Source organism: Micropterus dolomieu, linkage group LG17, assembly GCF_021292245.1.
Source record: "Micropterus dolomieu isolate WLL.071019.BEF.003 ecotype Adirondacks linkage group LG17, ASM2129224v1, whole genome shotgun sequence".
In the NCBI taxonomy this organism is placed as follows: domain Eukaryota; kingdom Metazoa; phylum Chordata; class Actinopteri; order Centrarchiformes; family Centrarchidae; genus Micropterus; species Micropterus dolomieu.
The window spans coordinates 29,950,151-29,972,406 of NC_060166.1; the positions used below are offsets into that span (position 1 = coordinate 29,950,151).

Genomic DNA, 22,256 nt, shown 5'->3' on the forward strand with positions numbered 1-22,256 from the left:
CAGACACAAACTGTATAGTTCAATAACAGAATATTTAATAGTTACACAGACAGTTGCTTCTATATAAGATACAGTATTTTGATGAGATAAACAACAAGTTGAACACCTAAAGTCACAACATACCACATACTGATATTCGTTTATCACATTCAGCATGTTGGTTAGCTGCAAAAATCCTGTCTTTTTTTATTCCCAAATATTAATATTGAAGATATTTCGAGCTCTGAGTATCCTCTTGATTTAGGGTATAAAGGTTTTACATTCCACACTCCCTCCAAACCTGAATATGAAGAACATGAACACAATATACACATGTTCAGTGAAACTGTTTAAGGAAATGATTCTGTATTGAAAAGTGGTCATCCAGCAACATCTGACTATATGTCCTGTACCTGAGTTGCTGCTCTGTGGACGATGGAGTGTCTGAGGGCTAGTTTGTCGATGTCTCTCGAGTACCCTCCTCCAATAACAGCAGCGACAGGAACACCTCTGCTCACCACAGTCTTTATCACGTACAGATCTCTCTGATACAGCCCTAGGAGATCCTCACAAGTCATCCAAAAAAGTCTAGAAATTATTTTGTAGGAGGAGATGCTTGGGTCAAAGTTCTCACTCACCTTCGTCAGTCAGACGGAGCTTCCCGAGTTCATCTTCCCAATGAGGGTCGACACCTGCGTCATACAGAACCAGATCTGGGCGAAAAGTCTCCAGCAGCCAGGGAAGGTGGGCCTCCACTACATAACATCATCACATATGTAGGTCAGTTAAAACAAACTCCTTATTCAAATGACTGTCAACATACTACTTATTATTTAGTTTTGATTTTCATTTGTGGTGGTGATGGTGCAGTGGATAAGATGCCTGCTTTGGTGTGAGACACCCGGGTTCAATCCCCTACTGTGACACATCTACCAATGTGTCCCTGAGCAAGACACTTAACCCCTAGTTGCTCCAGAGGCGTGCAACCTCTGACATAATTAACAATTGTAAGTCGCTTTGGATAAAAGCGTCAGCTAAGTTAATAAATGTAATTTAGCTTGTATATTTCAAGCCTCATTTGGAACCAGCAAAAAAACTGAAATGTCTAAAATGAAATGACAAATCTGAAAACTTAAGGATTCAAATTGAGATTTAGTGACATGACTGCAACACTATTTGGATCTAATCTATAAACAAATATCACATGTACCATTATGGCCTGTGTTAACGTGCCTGTGGAGAGGAACTCCTTGTCTTCCAGCCCATCCTCCACGCTGATATCTAGGTCGCTCTGTTGTTTACGGAGGGGGAAGTTTTTCTCACAGTGCACAGAGAATGTAAACACGCACGGCTCCTCTTTAAAAATGAAAGCAGTGCCGTCGCCCTTGTTGGATGCAAAAGATAGAAGGGTCGCTAATGACAAAAAGTTAAGCTTATCAACTACCAACAAACACAAATGTTGTACTTATGACACAGTGGTAAAACCCCACAACAACATAAAAGTGGAAGAGACAAGTTAATGCTACCTGATGCACATCTAGATCCACAATCAGAACCTTCCTTTTGAGCGAGGAGGTGCCCATCAGGTATTTGGCTGCAATTGCTAAGTCATTGAGAAGACAAAATCCTGAACCATAGCTTGGAAAAGCATGGTGGGTTCCTCCTGCTGTGCTGCAGGCCAGACCCCTCTGCAGAGCTACTTCAGCAGCTAGAACGGTCCCACCTGTCAACAAGAGAGAGGGTGAACACAGCATGTAGCGTGATCTTTCCAGGCCATTACACTGTTAAATCATCAAGAGATGTAGTTGTTGTTGTGGATGTTCTTCCCACCAGTTTCATATCGACAGCGTCTCACTATGCCTTCACTCCAGGGGAAACCTGTCCTCCTTTGTTCTTGCTCGTTTATTTTCCCATTTATGAAGTTGTTCAAGTATTCATCAGTGTGCACGCATCTGAGTAAATCTTTAGAGGCAATTTCAGGGACCCACACCTACTGTGAAGAAGGAAATTCACATGACTAGGAAAATATAACAAAAGAGCTTCCAGTAGTAGGCTACTACTACAAATATTAGTCCTGCAACAAGGATTTTCATTAATAATTAATTATAGTTTATTTGTTGATGATTAGTCTATAAAATAACAGAACTGTAAAAACTGACCAAACTGTCCAAAAGTACAGCGGTATGAAACCAGGGGAATTAACCATTATCATTAATAAATTGTTGTCCATTCATTTCCAAGAGTTGACCATTCAGCAGTAAATAATAACAGTTTTCATCATCCTAACTGTATTTCTTTGATTGAAATATCAATGCGTTACTCACCTGTTTCTCTGTAATGACTTGATCTTTGATTAAAAAATGTAAAACCCGGGGGAACTTGCCCATAGGGAACCTGTGATTGGGTGGGAGTTGGCACACATAGTTGCTGTGATGAACTATTGGAAGTCCGCAGGATTCACGTCTCACCTATGAGGCGAAAAGGTTCACTAAAAGGTCAGTCTTAATGTAATGCATTGTGTTTGTCATGTTCAGTGAAATACACTATGATAAACCAAGATGTTCTTACTAGCTCAGCATGGAAACATCTGCAGGAGGCGAGAGCTGCACCGACCAGCCGCCCGACTTTTATGCGAGGTCTTTTAGAAAAGATTTGTTTCATGCACTTCATTTCTCTGACTGACGTTAACGCTAAATGACTTAGCCTTAGAAATAATAATGTTGTGCAGTTTGATGTTATGACACCAGACTGGACGACCACAAACGTCCTGAAGGTGTCCCGTTTGTTGACGGATGTTTGAATGTGTGTATCCTTTCTAATACTGCCATCTTCTGTCACGGAGTGAAAATAACACACAGTGTGACGGTTACATGATTGACTGCCACCATCTACTGAATGAATCTGTGAATGCATCATATTTCTTCTTGTTGTAGGCTGCTGTATTAAATTAAATTACCACCAACAGGCTCTCAAAAAAACTTATTAGCGCACTGAAATTCTTTTTTTTATCTTAACTGTACAAGCAAACAGCATATTAATTAAATACTGCAATAATCAACCACAATACTTGTAATACAACAGTTATGATTTTCTTTATCATGATGGGTGAAAAGTATCATCTGGTAACTTATAAACTAGAATTACTGCACCAAATGTAAATGTTAGTGCTGCAGCGTGTCATTTTTAAGTGGGCAAAACATAAAATTATCATCATATTCGAAGAATCATATACATTCTGTATAGTATGACTGCAGCGTCCACTTAATCTCATTTGTCCATCCTGTCATATTTGATGACAATTTGTCTGCATACATACTGATTTGGAGGCCCCATGCACATGAGGTGAATTTATGATTCATGAGGCTCTTTTCATTCTGCTCAATGTCAGTTTTTTTTTCCTTCTCTTGATTCATCAAATGATCAAATCCCCTTTTACTTTTAGAGTTTTCAACTTTCCACACATGACAAATTGCGAATCCTTTCTATTCTAGTGCATTTACATAAGTTGTCAAGTTTGCATACACTACACAGTTTTAGCATGTCTGTTAGGACATTCATTAAGACTACTTTGTGCATGACAAAAGTCATTTTTCCAACAATTGTTTATAGACAGATTTCACTTATAATTCATCACACTTCCAGTGGGTCAGATGTTTACATACACTATGTTGAGTGTACCTTTAGACAGCTTGGTGTGTTGTGGCTTTAGAAGCATCCGATGGGCTAATTGACATCATTTGAGACCTGTGGATGTATTTTAAGCTCTATCTTCAAACCCAATGCCTCACTGCTTAACATTATGGGAAAATCAAAAGAAATCAGCAAAGACCTTAGAAAAACAAATGTGGAACTCCACAATTCTGGTTCATCCTTTTGCAATTTCCAAATGCCTGAAGGTGGCCTACCATGTTCATGTCTACAAACAATTGTACGGAAGTATAAACACCATGTGACCATGTAGCTGTCTTGGAGACGCATACAGTGCGAAAAGTGCTATTCAATCCAAGCAAAGGGCTTTGTGAAGCAGCTGGAGGAAACCGGTACAAAAGTATTTATATCCACAGTAAAATGACTCCTGTATTGACATATTGAAAGGCCGCTCAGCAAAGAAGAAGACACTGCTTCAAAACCACCAAAATAAAGCCAGAATACAGTTTGCAGCTGCACATGGGGACTAATATCTTGCTTTTTGGAGAAGTTTGATGAAAAATAACTGTTTGGCTATAATGACCATCATTATGTTTGGAGGAAATAGGGTGAGGCTTGCAAGCCCAAGAAGGAATGAAAATTATGTGAATATACTGAAGAAACATCTAAAAACATAAGCCAGGAAGTTAAGGCTTGCAAATGGGTTTTCCAAATGGACAATGACCTTAAGCATTCCAAAGTTGTTGCAATATAGCTTAACAAAGTCAAGGTATTGGAGTGGCCATCACATAACCATGACCTCAGTCAAAATTATGATTTTTGGGCAGAACTGAAAAAGCAAGTCCGTGCAATGAGGCCTGACTTCCTCACACCAGTTCTTTCAGGAGGCATGGGCCAAAAATTCAAAGAAGCTTGTGGAAGGCTGCCCAAAGTAACTTCAGTTAAACTATTTAAAGGCATTGCTACCAAATACTAACTCAGTCTATGTAAACTTCTGACTAACTGGGAATTCGATGAAAGATATAAAAGCTGAAAATATCATTCTCTCTTCTATTATTCATTTCACATTGTTAAAGTAAAGTATCTTAACTGACCTAAGACAGGGAAGACATGTTTACTAGGACTAAATGTCAAAAATTATGAAAAACTCAATTTAAATATATTTGGTTAAGGTGTTTTTTCTGCATTCACCCGTTTGTCTCTAGCCTGACCACCTTTATCCACTCCTCCTCTGTCCTCTTCTGCAGCATTTACAGTCAAAGTGTGCTGTCATACTCAGAGTCTGGAAGACTTTACTGTCTTCACTTCCACGTGTTACAGTTTAAGGACTCTGGAAGGGTAAGTGATATGGTGCAAATAATTCACATGCACTCTAAAATGTCGAGAAAAGTTTCAGTATTTGCATTTTCACATAGTGGTGCTTTTTTTAGATGAAAACTTATATCTTCAGTTAGAAAATGTCATAGTTTCCTTATCACTGTGCTAAAATGGCCTTTGATTAGTTACTTTTGTGTCTGGTTCTGCCTCTCCATCTGCCTCTGTTTTACATTGCTGGCAGGCAGCTCAAGGCACTGTCTGGCATACTGTCTGCTGTGGGGTTCTCCCATGAGAGTTTTTTTTGTGTGTGTGTGTTTGTGTGTGTGTATGAAGAGTCCGGTGGATGGAAATTAGTACAGCCCCCACTTGGAGGGGCTAGCATCCTCAAGGCAGAGAAGAAAAAGATGAGAGCGTTGGCCCCAGGTGCAGAGGAGAGGTCCCCTCATAATAGAAAGGGGAGATTAGAGAGGTAAAATCAATTACTGAGTTCAGCTTTGTTAACAGGCGTTTCAAATAGGGAGTGAGGAAGGTGGAGAAGGGACTCTCTTTCCAAATGAAATTCTCCAATATGTCCTTTGTTTGCTTTGTGCAGCAGATAGATGTTAAATTCATTCATAAAATAAATTTTCTGTTCTGCTTCGCTAAGGTGTTTCTTTAGATTTCATCCTGGCTTTTTAAAGAACCGTACCACTGGCTTTGTACGTTTTAGCGCATTTACTAGAAATCACTTTTACTTTACATCACAGATAATAATATTGAAAGCCATGCTTCTGTTTTTTGTACTATTCCAGGCATTCATTGGTTTCCATTCATTTGCATACAGTATGAAACTCTATAGCAGACTATTGTTTAATCAATCACAGAGTTGGATTAAATGATTAAATATCATTCTTTGCATGCTTGTTTTGCATGATTAGCAGCGTATAATTTAAGATCCTCAATTGATTATAAGAGATGACTATGAAAACGAGTAAATATTCCCCCTGAGCATTTGGAACAATTAATCAATCATCAAAATAGCTGAAGAATAATTTTCTGTCTATCAGCTGATTAAGATTAATCGATTAATCGTTTCAGCTCTACTTCTAATCAGTACTGCATTAACATGCAACAATAAAGTAACATAATGAAACTAAAAGTAACACAGATTTGATGTTTATTGTGACTGATGACACAAATCAAGCATATTTAGAATTAGCCCATTGATTTTAATACCATTCAGAAATCAATGAAAACCAATTAACAATTAAAAAACTTCAAAGAATGCATTTAAATTGGTCAGCAAAATGTAGTAAGAGTAAAACCCTCACCCTGGCATGGTTCTGTAATATTTTCCATTGGTGAAAAAGAAACCACGACTTACAGTCAACTGTGAGTGAGCAGCAGTCTGCTTCAGAGCAGCTGTTTTTAAGACCTTGCAGCTCTACATGTCACTCCTGGGTGAGACAATTGACAGATGAAGCTGACAATTGCACAGCTTTGATCTGTTTTAATCTTATTGGGCAAAATAATAGCATGTCCACATAAGTCAGCCCATTTAATATCATATATCAATATAATACAGTCAAATTATTTCAGGGGTCACCAAGTTGCTTCCTTGCGTGGAAGAAAGCCTTTCAATTTATTCAACCAAAAAGCCACAAAGACTTATCTTAAAGACCTTTTGCCATCATACATATTATCTTTGGTTCACACACGGATGGGATCGATGATTTGCTGCACACCATGTGTGTTTAACCAAATGAATAACCCTGTCATCTGTGAATAGCCCTGTCATCCTGGCATGTATTTTCATGTTCCTGGAAGCAGACATGTTTGTTGTCTGACCCTAGGAGGGGGATTGGGCGGTGTGATGCTTGCATCAGACACTGGATTCAAACATACCTGTCAATTACACAACATCACAATCACAACACTGAGCCCACAAACCCCCCATCCTTCACTTCCCCCTCACAACTCAGTGCGGAAGGAATTCGCTGGTTGATTGCGAGCGCTGGCAGAGCGTGTTGCAGCAGGTGAAGACAGGGGTTGTTGTTAGAGTGAATTATTTTGTAGCTGCTCTCCGTGTGTGATGGTGACGGCCTGCTGCCTCGTCCCACCGAGGTAAACCCCGGTCACATGAAAGGCTGATTCACCCCTCATCCATCCCTGTCCTCCTATAATCACATACATGTTGGGGAGACAGGGTGTGAAATTATTATAGTGTAATTTAGCATAATTTACTGTGTTTACATCTCCCCTTGTTATCACTGGAACTGACATCTTCGTTTTACTCTCAAGCATCACTAATTGTTTGGGAATGTCCTTGCAGCTGTTAACTAAGTGCAGGGGTTAGGGCCTTGTTGATGAGGCCAGCTGCAGATTGAAAGAAACTGTTCTTGTGGCATGAGGTTTTGGTCCTGATGGGCCACAACCTCCTCACAAATAAGAGCTTCTGAAACAGTTTTCAATGGGAGGGGTCAGCCAAATCTTTCCTGCTTGCGTAAGGGCCCTGAAGGCATACAGGTCCTGGAGGGATATTAAATTGCAACTAATCACCTTTTTCTGCGGATGCTGCTGCCACTGCCAAGGACAAGGGCAGGTTGCAACTTACCAGATGGTGATGGAGGAGATAATGATGGACTTAATGATGGTTGTATAAAATCAATCAACCATCATTGACTTTGGCAGGTTGAACTTTCTCAGCTGCCACAGGAAGTACATCCTCTGCTCTGCTTTCTTGATGACGGAGCTGATTCTCCCACCTGACGTCCTGGGAGATGATGGTGCCCAGGAAGCGGAAGGAATCTACAGTGTCGACTGGGGAGTCACACAGGTTGATGGGGGCGGTTAAGGTCTGGGTCCTTTCTTAAGTCCACTACCATCTCTTGCCTCTTGTCTTAAAGGGGCTATATGTAGTTTTTTTTATGAAATGAATCTCTTTTTATTGCCTGTGTGTGAAGGGGTAGTAACCTCACATAAAAATTATCCACTTGCCGAACTTTTTTGTTGCCTCTGACAGCCAGTATGCCTAATCCTATGTGAAGACTCAGTTGCCTGTGACTTCATGCACACTCCAGTGCCCCTGGCCTGTTGAATTTGTACCGTACACACAGCCACAACACCACAGCTAACAACGTAGAGTACGTTAAGACCATAAAACAACCTGCTCCCAGCACACACAGACTCCAACACAAACTCCGTGTAAAGATAAAAACCAACAACAAATGTGCTGAAGCCCTTCAGGCCAAACGAGAATCAGATCGACTTTGGGTGAAAACACAGTCAGCATCGATAAGGCTTGAGCCACGTAGAGACCTCCGCTTTTTCCCCCCAAAAAATGGACACAGAGTTGGCTTTAATCCTATTGGACTGGTAAACTAACATTACAAACAAAATGTAATTTTGTGCTTTAGTTTGCTCCAGGTAGATAACATTAGCTCGTCGGCTAACATCAAGCAGTTGCTAACATTATCCGGTCTAAAACATGGTCTAAAATTGTATAGTTGTATAGCTTTCCACATTACTTCACCAGCTAATGCGATCCATATTACTATCCTGTGTACCACCGGTATTATGTCAAAGCGTGGATTTTAGCCTGCAAGAAATGATGTAACTGTACAAAGAAAATGTGGAGAGATGTGTTTATACTAACCAATAGCAGTGTTGCCAACTCAATAAAGAGAGTAGCTATTGGCTGTCCTAAAAGTTGCTAAGTTACGTCATCACCTAATTTGCATATTTGACCATGTGCATGTATTTGTGATGGACGCTGTATAAGAGAGGAATAACGTTGTGGGAGAGACTATAAGTGAGTGCCTGTGAGTGCTTTGGGATGGAGGATGGGGCCCACGGCAGCATCCCCTGCTCGTTGAGAAGAGTTAGATCGATCGTGCTTTCATGTCAGAGTCTCCAAAAGTCTCCAATAGCACCAGAAAAAGTTGCTACTTTTGTCGCTTGTCACTATTTTGAAAAAGAGTCGCTAGAGGGGTCTAAAAACTTGCTAAATGTTTTACATCAGATTTAAAAAAAAAACAAAAGGTGACTTTGGAACAGCCTGCCCAAGGAAATCAGGGCGGCTGAGTCAGTGAACTCTTTTAAGTCCCTTCCTAAAACACAATTTTATAGAAGAGCCATTCCAGATTTTAGTTGATTTTAATTAATTATCTTTTTTTTGTAATTTCATAACTTTCTTCCTGCTTTTACGTGTGTCTTAATTAGTTTGCTGTGTTTTATTTTATTTGCTCTTGTGAAAGCACTTCGCAACATTTTTTTGAAAAGTGCTCTATAAATAAAGATTACTATTATTATATTATCATATTTTAAATATAGCAACAAAGTCACAAAGTTCATGTTCATGTATCACGTTGGCTAAATGCAGTCAATATAACGTTATCATGCAATGACCATGGATTAGTTCAACCTCAAGCTGATAAAAACATAACATTGCTATGGAAGTTTACATGAGTTTCCTGCATGTTGTGTGAAGCTGTCTCGATGTTTTGGTCTCTTTGTGTCTGATTATGCTCACTCATGAGTTCAAACACGCATACAAGTACACACCATGTTGCAATCTGAAAACCGCACCGCTAGTGGCTGCTGAAAACTACATACAGCCCCTTTTAAGAGCATTGAGCTCCAAATTGTTCTGACTGCACCAAGTCACCAGATGGTCAATCTCCCACCTGTAGGCAGGCTCATCCCACCAGAGATGAGCCCAGTGAGGGTGGTGTCATCTGCAAACTTCAGGAGCTTGACTGAAGGTGCAGCTGTTGGTGTACAGTGAGAAGAGCAGAGGGGAAAGAACGCAGGCTTGGGGGAGCTGGTGCTGATGCTCCTGGGTGTCAGAAACATTTCCCCAGCAGTGTTGCCTCCTGTCAGACAAGAAATCTGTGATCCACCTGCAGGTGGAATCAGACACACTCAGCTGGGAGAGCTTGTCCTACAGCTTAGCCGGGATGATGGTATTGAAATATTATTGCTATTGGATACATTTTTATTTTACATCAGATTTAACACAATACCACAAGGTGACTTTGTCCTCTTAATATTTATCTTTGACCCAAATAAGACTTTTCTCCAGAATTGTTTTTACACTCTTTCTCTAATGTGTTCTCACACACTAAAGTGCTCAAAAAGGAAACCTCATCAGCTTTGTCTTCATTGTGGATGTCGGGTGCTGCTATATTACATTTCTAATTTGACTGTTACATTTGGAAGAAATTGTGGAAACATAATGGCCATTACATTTGTACCCACAACAACTCTGTGATGATTTCATCAGCTCTTAGGATGGAAACAAAATATGATGTGCAGAGAGAAGTGTTAATGCAGACCATCTGCTCTGTGGTATGCTGGGAATCTGTAGGGGAGCTGCAGACCTATTCATTCAGACTGTGGTATTGCTGGAATGTTTTCTAATGATGTTTATGTTTTGTATTGTACTCGTCTGTTTTCCACAGCTGGGTAAAGTTCATGTTGCAATAGCATAAAAACACAGAAGATTTTCATGTTTTTACACTTACTATCCTTAGATATAAATGCACCACTTTGTGAATGTTATCTGTGTTGCAGGAGCATATCAAATTTGATCATTTTGAGTACTGTAGATGTAATTTAACCTTGTCAGTGTTTGCTGTCTTAACAGAATCATGCTTGTTCTGTGTAGCAATAACATGTTGCGTTGCTGGCAGGCAAACCTGCGACCATACAGCCATGTGTTTCAGCAAAACAGCTGGCTCCATTCTCTTCCCCTCACTTTAATCTCACTATGCCATGAGAAGACCACAGGCACTTCAGAACGTCTGCCCGGTCTTGAATGAAACCTTTATTTCCCCTAGGCCAATTTGCTTGACAGCCGAAAAAGGTAACTTAATGCACAAGAATGTATACTTTTTTGTACCTGTGCATCTCAGTGAGACATCAAATCTCTTTTGCATATATCAGACTACAGTTTTTTATTTATCATTTATTTGTATTGGTGTGATGCATTAAACACATATTACTGATGACTTTATGCTCAATATAATCACACAAACCTCTGTTAGTATACATATGATTTATGATACATATACTGTATAATGTTTTTTTATTTTTTATTATTGCAGTTAAACAAGCACTCCAAAGATTAATATTGTCATTTTATATGTTACTTGTGTCAAACTGGTATATTTTTACAAAGACTAAAAAAAACAGACCAGAAAGAATTCCAAGCAGTAACAAATGTGTTTAATAGATTCTAAAGTTAAATTAAAAAGTATATATTCCATCCTGGTTTGAGATTAATAATTCATTGAAGAAGTATTTTGTTCCCTCAGGTTAAATTCTTTAGTGAATGGGTCATGAACTCTGTCAATCTCAATCTCCTACACTCTTTCAGTGAATGATGAACAGAGAGGGAAATTATTATTCTTATCACTCTGTAATTCAGCCAAAAACAAACAGTAATATCCTCTCACAATTACATTTGCTTCTTTTTGGACTGGTTGGCAGTGAGCTTCTCTGCCTGCTGAGGATCTGCTTCCGGGCCTTGGTATGCCTGCCATCTCTGGCAGTTTTCTTTGGCAACCTGTCCATGTCCCCCAAGTCCTGTCTTGACATAGCTGTCATAGCGGTGATCCACAGCAGGAAGTCTTGTCTTGTTTTCCGTTTAATTCAGTACATTTCATGTATAGTTACAAGTTGCATTTGGCATTGATACTGAGGAGAAGTAAGTAACCACACAGGCCTCAACATGTTACTGTTAGGACTTTTAAGGATAATGCACTTTAAATCTAAACATACTGTTTAGAGGGGTGGTTGTGGCTCAGGATGTAGAGGCGGGGCTCCTCCAGTCTGCATGTTGAAGTGTCCTTGGGCAAGAGACTGAACCCTAATTTCTTCCCGATGGCTGTTCCATCTGTGTGTGTTTGTTAATTTCTGTTCTGATGAGCATTTGGCACCTTAGCTGACCTTCCTCAGTGTATGAATGTGATGTAGGTGCTTTAAGGTGGCCGGAAGACAAGAACTATATGAGTATGGACCATTAGTTTGTATTTGAATCACATTAATTTTAATTTTTAAAATGAAAACCTGCAAGGGCTTTGTAATCTGCACTGGATATGTCACCCTCTTTCCTTAGAATACATTATATTCAAATAAGCTATGTGACTAAAGAAACATTACCATCAAACTCAGCTGTACTTTGTTTAATAAGCAAACAAAGAGTGTGAAACTGGCCTACCAACTTTGGAGCAAAGAAATGATGGTGCTGACAGTCATCATATTTGAATGAAGCACATAAGAGACAGAGCTTGTATTTGGCCAGTATAAAGTGACTTTAAATACACAAAGACCTTGCTCTCTTTTATTTCCTCCGTCCTGCTCCAGGTGCTGATTCTGCCTTCTGTCCCCTGCGGAAGCAAAGTCAGTCAGTGTTTTTCTTGCAGTGACACAAACAAGGTAGTTTTTTCTTTCTTACATCCACTAGAGCCATGAGCAGACAGGGCCTCCCAGGTTAGCTTGTGAGAACATACAGCTGTGTTTGAGCCAAGCTGTCCTTACTCCCACTGGCCTTGGACTGTTCACCTCCACAGCTCAGATAGACCAGGCAGAGAAAAGGCTGCATATGCTGTAAGAGGCGACACAAGGGACCGTAACATTTTCTTTCTATTGCTGTGTTTCACTCTTTCTCTCTTCCACTCTTTTTCCCTCAGTCACATGCACCTGCACTTTTGTTACCTTTCTCAGACAGAGTAAACAAGACCATGGCACAGTCACACTTGGTCTATAACATCGCGTACACAATCCAGGCTAGAAATCATTTTTTAAGATTTTGTGAAGATACATTGTGGCTTTTATTTTGTTTTAATAAATAAACTCATTTAAAGGAATTTGATTTTCGGTGAAGATTCGCATCGAGTTGAACTACTTTATTTTTATTATCAGTTAACAGAAGCCAAACTTCCTTCCTCCTGTAACCTTTACATGCAACCATTCAGACAACAGGGGAAATGTAAACACAGATAACCAACAAGGACATCAGGAATGTCACTCAGTGTGAGCAAAAGATCATGAAACATTAAAGGTTTGTGCACATACCTTATCTCACCTGTCAAACTGTGGATGTAGTGCTGTTACATGGCTGACGTGTCAAGCATGGATTATTTTTTAATTATTATTTAATTTAATGTTAATTTTTTTAATACACAGCAGAATATTTATTCCCTCCTCTCTTTGTCTTTGAATTTCAGTTAGCAAAATACAAATCATTTCTGCATATTGTTAATATATAAGAACAGAAGTCAGGACAGTCTAATGACCAACATCTTATAAATTTTTCACGGCGCAGGGCAGAGACAGAAGATGACTTGTGAAAACCAAATAAAAGAAAAACTGGAGGAAGATTTGAAACATTGCTGAGAGAGAATGACAGCCACAGGCACATTGCAAAGTGTTTTTATGAATGAGAAAAGTCAGTCAGCGCTCATTTTCTCCCTCCTGGCCAGAGGTCAAACTGAGTCCAAGTGTTGATTTGTGGCTGTGGCTTCACCACCTGACTCCTGGTGAGGTGACTGAATGAATGAGTGGATAAACAAATGAATGAACCCCTGCACGGTATAAAGTCAAGGACAACTTTCAGAGTGTGAACTCAGAAATTCCTTCTGCGACACTCCTGTTCTATCAGAGAGCCCAGGAGCAGCATAAATAACAAGTCCTCAGCCAATGAACAGGCAAACACTCAGACATGCCCCTTTCATGCCAACTCTCCATGCTCATCTCTCACTTTCACCCACAATTCCTATATGTGGTATACTTGGCTCTTAAGACATGCATTTTTAACTTGGTACTGATTCACTAGAGCCCTATTGTTTACTGAGGAATGCCTTGGCTCAAATTTGGCTCAAGTGTTTTATTTTTGTATTGTGATTTTTGTGAATATGTGCTTTTGTTTATCTTTCACGTCAAATGGGAATCACATGTATTTTCGGTTTCGGTTGGACATATCATCTTAATGTGTAATATGCTCCAGTATATCTTGGTACTTCACAGCTTTCCCCTTTGGACTTGAAAGCATTCCTCAGCCTGGTGTTTTCTAGCCATAGGTCATGGCAGCAGTTCATCTTGCTCCGGTTTGGGTCGGTGAAGTCAGCCATCCCTCACAGCCTGTTTGTAAGGGCTGGAAATGCATTTCACCTTGTTCTTTTACAGTGCCAACCGCTGTTGATCCCCTCCACTACCCACCCACCATCTCCCTCCCGCTTTTCTCCCCCCTCCCTCTGTCTCCTTTCTCCTCCTCTTTCCATCTCCCAACAAGTACACGTTCTCCCTGCTCAGTCACTGCTAACTGAACACTCCTGCAGCCCCCAGGGAAACAAGAGGAGGAGGGGGTGATATTTGTGATGACAACTTTGCCTTTTAGCAGAATAGGCCTATGGGGACATAAGTGTGGCTCTGCGAGGGGCTGCCCAACCCGCTCTGCTCTTCAGGAACAAGCCTCACTGCCACTGTTTTGCCATGATCTCAATAACACTGTTGGGCAACACAGACAACTTTTTTCCACTCAGCAGGTGAGTCTTCTGTTTTCTGTTTTCCTGAGAATCTGACTCAATGATGACTAGTATCTCCTTAAGATGAAACAAATGGCAACTCTTAATTTCTATCTTCACTAATTATCCTTGGCTGAGTTGAGAAAGTTATACTATAGGTTGATTCTACATGAGAAGACTTGTTCAGGAGCTTTCCGTTGAAAACACTGGATGCTTTCTTTCCCACTCCTTTAAGTAAGTTGCGGTCTTGCCTTGCCTGTCAACACTCCCAGTTAATTTTCACTCTGTGACTTCTTCCATTTATTTAAATCTGCTCTGCATTCATTTGAGAATAATGAGACCCTCTTTGCATAGTGTTTTTCAAAAGGGGGGTTTCTTGGAAGGAACCCTAATCTCCTGTACACTCACTTCACATTCACCATGTAGGGACAGGTTATACAAGAGGCAGTATATAGAAGTATATAGAATTCATCATGTACTTATTATTGATGTTGCTGTATGGAACTGTGACTACATACATACCATTTGCAGGATTTTCCAAATTTCCATCATTGTGCCATATTTATAAATTATATATAATGTATTGTTGCATTTTGTCCTTGTCTAAGATTGATTGATTGCTTGGTCCTAAAAGAAAAAGAGTGCTGTGTGTTTATTTTGGTGTGTGTCAAGTGTCTCAGGGTCTTAGTAAAGGCACTTTTAACTCCAGCTTTCTCACAGAACATACACTGATTCTTCTAGAAAAATCTATACAAGCAAGTGTTTTGCTCTTAAAACATGTTGATTCGACCCAGCAGGTCTTGTGTAGGTTATGTTTCTTTTGGAAGTGTCCTGGTTCAGTTGCACTGTTATCACATCTACAAAAAAATGTCTACTGAGGAAAGTGTTTGTGATTAAACAAGATACAGATTGTGCTGATCTGTTGCAGCCGAATAATGCAATTGTTTGTTTTTCCATGTGTACTTCGGAAGTCTCAGACCTTTCCAAGGAGTGTTTTAAAGAAGGGCTTAATGAAGGGGTGGTGGGATGTTAACCACAGTCGACCAGGGACAACATCTGTCCTGTTGAATGGTGTAGTGTGTTGTAAATCACCGACTGGGTAAGAGCAGTCAGATTCCTCTGTGCAGTGATGTCACCATGATCGTTTGTGAAACAGATCCAGACTTGAAAAGGCCAGCCTGAGTCAGATGTTGAATTTCACCACAAACTTCTCGCTGGATGGCACGTAGAAAGAGCTGTTCACAACTGGATTAGAATCTTTACATTCAACTGTGGTTGCATACTGAGACTTTGATGTTCACAGGACACATACATTTGGAAACATTCTAAGAAGCATGTTTAGTCCATCTTCTTGTACTATTTTCAAATTAGGCTTCGTCTGTGTGTGCTTGTCAGACGTGTTATATGCCATTCAAACATTTTCATTTATTTTTTTTCCAGGTTATCTGCTGTGTGGTTTGATTGAGCATCTTGGATGAAAAATGGCCATCCGATACATCAAGCACAAGTACCTGTGGATTTATGTTTTGAATTATGAGAAACTGTAGTATAAAATAATAATGGAGATTCCCACTGTGGTGAATTTGGAGGGACAAAAATTTGCCTTCTCAACACAGGAGCTGACCTCAGAAAGCTCTGCTCTCTCATCCAACGGCTCAACAGACCACAGAGGAGATAACTGTTTCCCTGAAGCCCAAAGCTCGCTGATGGAACCAGATGAGGACTTACACGAGGAGAATAAGAGTTTTGCTTGTGTCAGTCATAACAACATTGAATCTGCGGGAGCTGTGTGCTTACAGGAGCCTGAACAAGTGTCAGTCATTCCTGGTGAAGGATCTCTGGACCAGAGTCCACTGGCTCCAGCTCAGCTGGGTATAGTGTCAGTTCAGAATCATTCTGGTCAGACTGTAGACTTGAACTGCAGATGTGTAAAAACAGACTTTGAGAACTTAGAGCCAATCTCAAATGGCCATGTCTTTAGGCCTCCAGAGGACCCGTGCTCTATCCTCAATTTGGACTCCACTCCTATCTTCACTGTCTCTGCAAATGTTCCTGATTCGAGCCGAAGAGTCCTGGATCTCCCACGCATTGTGAGGCACAAACCAAGCTCCATCACCTTCTCACAACATACCTGTCCCTCAGGAGCCAATGGCCACGCTCATGTCAATGAGACCTCTGACGATGGAGCGACTTCACCTGAAGGGGAGGAGGATGATGATCATGATGATGGTGATGATGATGATGATGATGATGATGATGATGATGATGACGACGACGAAGACAATGATGTGTTTCTAGAGCTGCTTCAGAACAGAGAGCTCGTTGCCAATCACAGACAAAGGAGCCCAGGCAAAGACAAACAGAAGAGGAGAGGCGCTGCGAGTGCCCGAGCAGAAATCGATCACACGGCCAGAAACTGTGGTCATGAAGCAGAGGGAGAAAGCAGAAGTAAAGAGGTATGCTGTTATTGATTTAAAATCATTCACAATTATTCATTATTACCCTTTCATTGTAGAAGTAATCAAATATTAACTAATGTCAAGAAATTAGAAGAGATGTTTAGTGCCACAGACTGAAATTTAATTATATTTATTATATTTGAGTAGTTAATTTGAAAAGGACAGTACATATATTTGTATAAAATACATATACACTACATAATAAATATACACAAAATAGTACATTACATATCCATCAAATCTGAATGCTCGAAACATCACATGGTGGTATACTAATAATTGTTCATGGGAGCATTGGCTAGTGTGCAAACTCTATGTTTCCGTTTTTCACATGTACTTCGGTCCAGCACCAGCAGTATTTATCACCTTTGCATGTGGGTGCTTTTGTAAACGTTTTGCATATTGACTTTTGTCCTTTACAAAAAGCACATTGCAAATTGATCTGTTCACGTGTGAAATATCTCAAAACCATGGAAAATTTTAGAAAATCCAGTTGTGAATTAATAACACACGTGCTACATATGTGAATTGGGTTTCTCATGTATTTAATCCACATGTGCTTTTTTAAGGAAAATAAAATAAAATATCTTAGACAGTAAAAAAATAGTGGCAAGTAATACAGTTCTAATGCAGTTAGTGTTAAATTAATTTTCATAAATAAATTATCCCAAATTCGTATAGAAATTAATCAGTCAAAGGCACTGCACAGAAATCTAGAAAACTGTAAATCTAAAAGAGTTTGTAGTATAGATTTGTAGTGCCAGGAAATTACCACAGTGTCATTTGCCAGCTCCTACCAGCTGACATCATTACACTGTGAAATAATGCATAGTTGGTATAAGTGTGTAGGAGTATACTGACTTCACATTTGTACTAACGCAGATCCAGAAGGAATGCAAACAGTTTCTGCTTTCTCTCCACTCCCTTAGCAGGCAGCGGTGTTTTGACAGAGCCCATAGCAGGCCATATTAACACTGAACTTAGCCTTCCATTACTGAACAGCTCCCTTTATCTCCCTTAACAAGTCAAGGCACATGTTAGTCTCTTTTTCACACAGCCTCTACCCTGACCTTTGTCATAACCATCCTGTAAACACTCATCCCTGCTTTTTATTTGCCTTTTAAAGCCTCATATGAACATTTATAAATAAGTTCAAATCCATTAGATATGTTTCTATTACAACTCAAGAGAATCAAATGCCACATAACACTCTTTTCTAACGGTCTGCAATTAATAGCACATATGTAAACAGGGCAGAGTAGATGGGTGGTGAAGATTAGCTTCTCTGTCTGTTGGTCAGGTATGATGTTGCAGTAACGCCAGCCAACTCAGTAATGATTTAACTGCACACAGCACATAGATGCAGTTATTAACATTAACCATATGAGGGCACTATATGCAAAGTTTTCCCACTATGTCATCTCATGACCCTCCCTGATGCATCATTTAGCTCAACTGTAACTAAAAACCCTTAGAAATACACATTTCTTAAGCTAGCCTTCCTACCCTACAGAGATTGCTGTGTTGAGGTTTTTTGCATTGCAGTATATTAAGAATGTAATTTATTCCTCCAAGTAGCCAGGTAGCCGTTGCCCTTTCGCATGACCGGCTGCTACATTTGGATACCTCCATGGTGATCTCTGGCACTCTCTGTGGGTGGCGCAGACTAGGCACCAAGCCCAGAGCTCACACACTTAACTCCTCATTTCCATGTCAAAGCCACTGTGTTGGGGTTCACAATGTGGCCAATTTGCGCTGATGAAGTTATAGTCAGCTCACATTTTGTTGTCCCCCAAAGATAACATTAATGCATTTATCTAAAGGATTGACTCATACCAGCTCTGTTGCCATGGTATGAGGACTTCAAACAATTGTCGGGGCCGGATTGAGGGGAAAGGCACGAAGAGATGAATCAAGGATAGTGTCTTACTTGAGCGTCAGCCCCTTCTCTGGAATTTGTCTCATTCTAAGTAGTCTAAGTGCCCACATTCCTGAAAAGCACCTTGCGGGGATGTCACTGAAAGAGACCAGATTTGGCTTGAACATGCGCAAGATGTGCAGATGGGGCATCTGGTTCTTGCATTTGTTTGTCTGACTCCAGAGGTTAATTAGGAGTCCAGCTCACACGATCTCCATCTTCTTTCATTTCCCTTTCTTGTACAATACATTTTCAGTCATTTGGCTCAAATTATCAAAAGTTTTCCCCCACAAATATCCTTACATATTACTGCAGTTTTTTTCTCTTGATCTGAAGGCTTGAAATCGTCTGTTCACAAACAAACATTCTGTACACATGGACTGCTAAAGCTACAAGTCAATTTCTTGTTTGGTCAGTCTCTGTATTTTCTGTAGGAATGTACACCCACTGAGATGCAGACAGAACGATTTGTTCAGAACTCATGGGGAAAATGTTTTATATGCACATGCTTCTCGTTCCTTCTAATTTGGTGCTTAACTAATTTTACCAAAAGTTTTATCTAAATTGAGTTTAGGATGATAAAGAGCTAGTTCCTTATACGTTTCTGTTCTGGGTCATAGGTCAGTTTGTAAAGTTTTTTGTTATAACCATATAATCAACCATATCACCATTATTTTGTCACAACATACCTAGAAGTCAAACACTGTAAGTAAAGACATATTTATCACATAGCATCATTCAAAGTCTTTTTGTAATTCATAGAAATTACAATTTAGGAAGAAGTATTGTGAATGAAACCCTAAAGTTACAATGTGTAAGATTTGGCCAGAATTGTTGTTTAAAACATTTTAAAACATGAACATTATCAGCTATCATATTAACCTCTTGGGCTGTTCAGACAGAGCAAGCAGGTGTACTAATAATCTACTATAAATAATGTTTCTCTCACCATTGTTCTCTTGGAGTTTCAGGTCCCCTGATTTTTCCCCCCCACATGATGAAATATTAAAATCTGCCCATCCACTATAATTAACAGAAACAGTATCACTGCTGTTTGTTTTTGTGTTGTTTAAATTAAATACATATTCCACTTATTTGTCAGTTGTGTCTTAACACGAAGCCCCCCCTGCAGATCATCACACAAGGCAATGGTACTTTTAACTTAATTGTTGCAGAAGAAGTGAAACCCACTAATCCAGGAACACATAAAAAGCTTAATTTATGAAGTTATTATAAAGAGAAGCTCTAACTTTACATGTGATTAGAAAGGATCAATAGAGCAGAATCATCATGTGGCCAGGAATTACCCATTGTACCTTTAAACTCAGTCTTGTCAAGAGAAATGCATCATTATACAGGATAGAGTTTGTAGTGTCTGATTTCTGTTGTCTGGAGTGGATGTGCACAGTTTATTATTGATCAGTGGAAGTCTTGACATCAGCATATATGCGAAGTATGTGTATGTGTGTGTGTAAGTATTTGAAGGCCTTCTATTTGTTAAGCAGACACAGAGCATTAAGGTGCCTAATCATGCTAATCCCATGTCAAACCTTTTGACTTTCCCTGGACAGCAACAATCTTGGAAGGCACACATAGCAGAGAGGGGAAGCTTTATTTCTTCCTTTCGGTGACCCCAGGTGACCCCTCAGGCCTCAGAGGTCAGCAGCGGATTGGTCAGATTTAGGTCATTCCTCTGGGATTGAGTGGAAAGGGGCATTTTCTCCTAGTGCTGGTTCAGTCAGCTGACACTGGGTGGTCAGCAGGGTGAAGGGAACATGTGGTGTCTGGTCCCTTAATTCCTCACAATTTAGGGAGAGTATAACATGATACACATTTGTCAGTGCATTAATATAATATTAAATAATCAGATGTAGAAGCATGTGAGAAGCTGTGAATGGCTTATTTCTGACTTATGCAAAATTGTGAAGTATTTACTAAGACGTATGTAACTAGTCTTGCAAATCTGTTTGTGATTTCTAACTGAACAGCATTTCTGTTAAACATTTGCTGAAAGTTAATGGACTATGTATTGCAAAGTGATCACAAACACTTTCAAAATAGGTCACAAGGCCTATGTCAGTATATATTTAGTGAAACCACACTGAATCAATGAAAATACTAAAACAAGTGTCACATTTGTTTCCAAAAGTTTGTCAAAGCCCACGTGAAAAAGAACTACGCCCTGTTCAAAACACTCTGGGGGTTTCCTATCAGAACATTTATTGACGAGTCCAATGAAATGATTGTGCATTGAGGGATTCAGTGCTATAAATGGAAAAAATACACGTGACCAGCATTAATCAGGGCTCAGTCACAGCTTTCAGTTTTAATTCTTGGAAAGGAATAAATTGTTGTTGTGGGTTTATTTTCACTATTCATTTGGTGATGTTGGTGATGGTCAATAAATTAAGCTGGAGTCAATCAGCATTAAAGGATCATTGATTGTAGAAACACATAGAGACACATAATTTTCTGGGGAGACATGTTGAAGCCTGGAGTTATGCTGTATATGTCAGTTGTTTCCAACCAAAACAATCTAAATTTGAGCAATGCGATGAAGGCTGGGTGGAATTCAATGGAAGGATAAATCAGTAGCCACTATGACACTCGTAAGAGAAGCTGGGGATTTTCCAGTTCACTTTAATACAGTCTTGGAGTTTTCTGTAGCTCTACAGTGTCATGCTTCACTTAAAGTTTTGATCATTTAGATAATTCACTTTGGTAATGATAATGCTTATGGTTGATTGGTTAGTGTTAAGAAAGAGGATGACAAATATTGTTGTACTAGTTGATAACCCTGAAAATCTTGTTCTTTAGGCATCACTTTATTCCGCCTAGTTAGCATTTATGAGCATTATATAAACATTTAATAAATTATTTTTAACATGCTGTAATGTAGTTGTAAGCAGATATAAGTGGAGTATAAACTGATAATGAATAACAATATAGTAAAACACAGATATAATTATAATTTCATAATATACACTAATACACATGTATGAATGTTATATACAATTTGTCCAAATTTTTATAATCTGCTTATGAAGGCTAAACAGGGGGACAAGTAAAGTGTTACCATTCATTCAACTTATTGGATGAACTGAAGAAAAATCTTTCTTGATCCAAAATAAAAAATAAAAAACTGCTATTGGCCAACAGACTTCCTGCAGCAACTATATTCCAAAAGGAGCTTCCTTTGAAAAACACATGATGTTGCTACTGTGTCAAACACTGTTGAACAATTCACAAGATAAAATTCTCCAGAAAATCCACTTCTCTGTGGTGCCGGGATTCTTGAGATGGTTCCACAGTGATGCTGCCGAAGAGTGTGTAGCATGTAACCCTCTCCAGGACTAAGCAAGAACAAGCTCTGTCAGGCCGACATTCTGCTCAGATTGCAGAACAATGTTAAATTATGCTTTGGTGTAT

At 39.5% G+C, this 22,256-nt stretch overlaps 2 protein-coding genes across 4 annotated transcripts in view; one reads left to right on the forward strand and one right to left on the reverse strand.

Moving 5' to 3' along the window:
* Positions 1-38: 38 nt before the first annotated feature.
* Positions 39-2,752, reverse strand: hdac12 (histone deacetylase 12). Of its 3 annotated transcripts, XM_046074738.1 has the most exons (8): positions 2,548-2,752; positions 2,304-2,447; positions 1,810-1,969; positions 1,506-1,702; positions 1,213-1,363; positions 618-734; positions 393-535; positions 39-280 (listed from the first exon to the last, which is right to left on the reverse strand). In XM_046074738.1, exons 1-8 carry the CDS (start codon positions 2,647-2,649, stop codon positions 257-259), a joined length of 1,038 nt encoding a protein of 345 aa, XP_045930694.1. In that variant the 5' UTR covers positions 2,650-2,752; the 3' UTR covers positions 39-256. The 3 variants fall into 3 exon arrangements, with proteins under 3 accessions (XP_045930694.1, XP_045930695.1, XP_045930696.1); XM_046074739.1 differs by lacking the exon at positions 39-280 and having other exon boundaries at positions 399-524; positions 1,190-1,363; XM_046074740.1 differs by lacking the exon at positions 39-280 and having other exon boundaries at positions 512-535; positions 1,190-1,363.
* A 13,516-nt stretch (positions 2,753-16,268) lies between these two features.
* stard13b (StAR-related lipid transfer (START) domain containing 13b) overlaps positions 16,269-22,256 on the forward strand; it is a 60,146-nt gene continuing 54,158 nt past the window's right edge. Inside the window, exon 1 of the mRNA XM_046073203.1 lies at positions 16,269-16,906. The gene's annotated coding sequence lies outside the window, so the exon portion shown is untranslated. The remainder of the gene's footprint in view (positions 16,907-22,256) is intronic.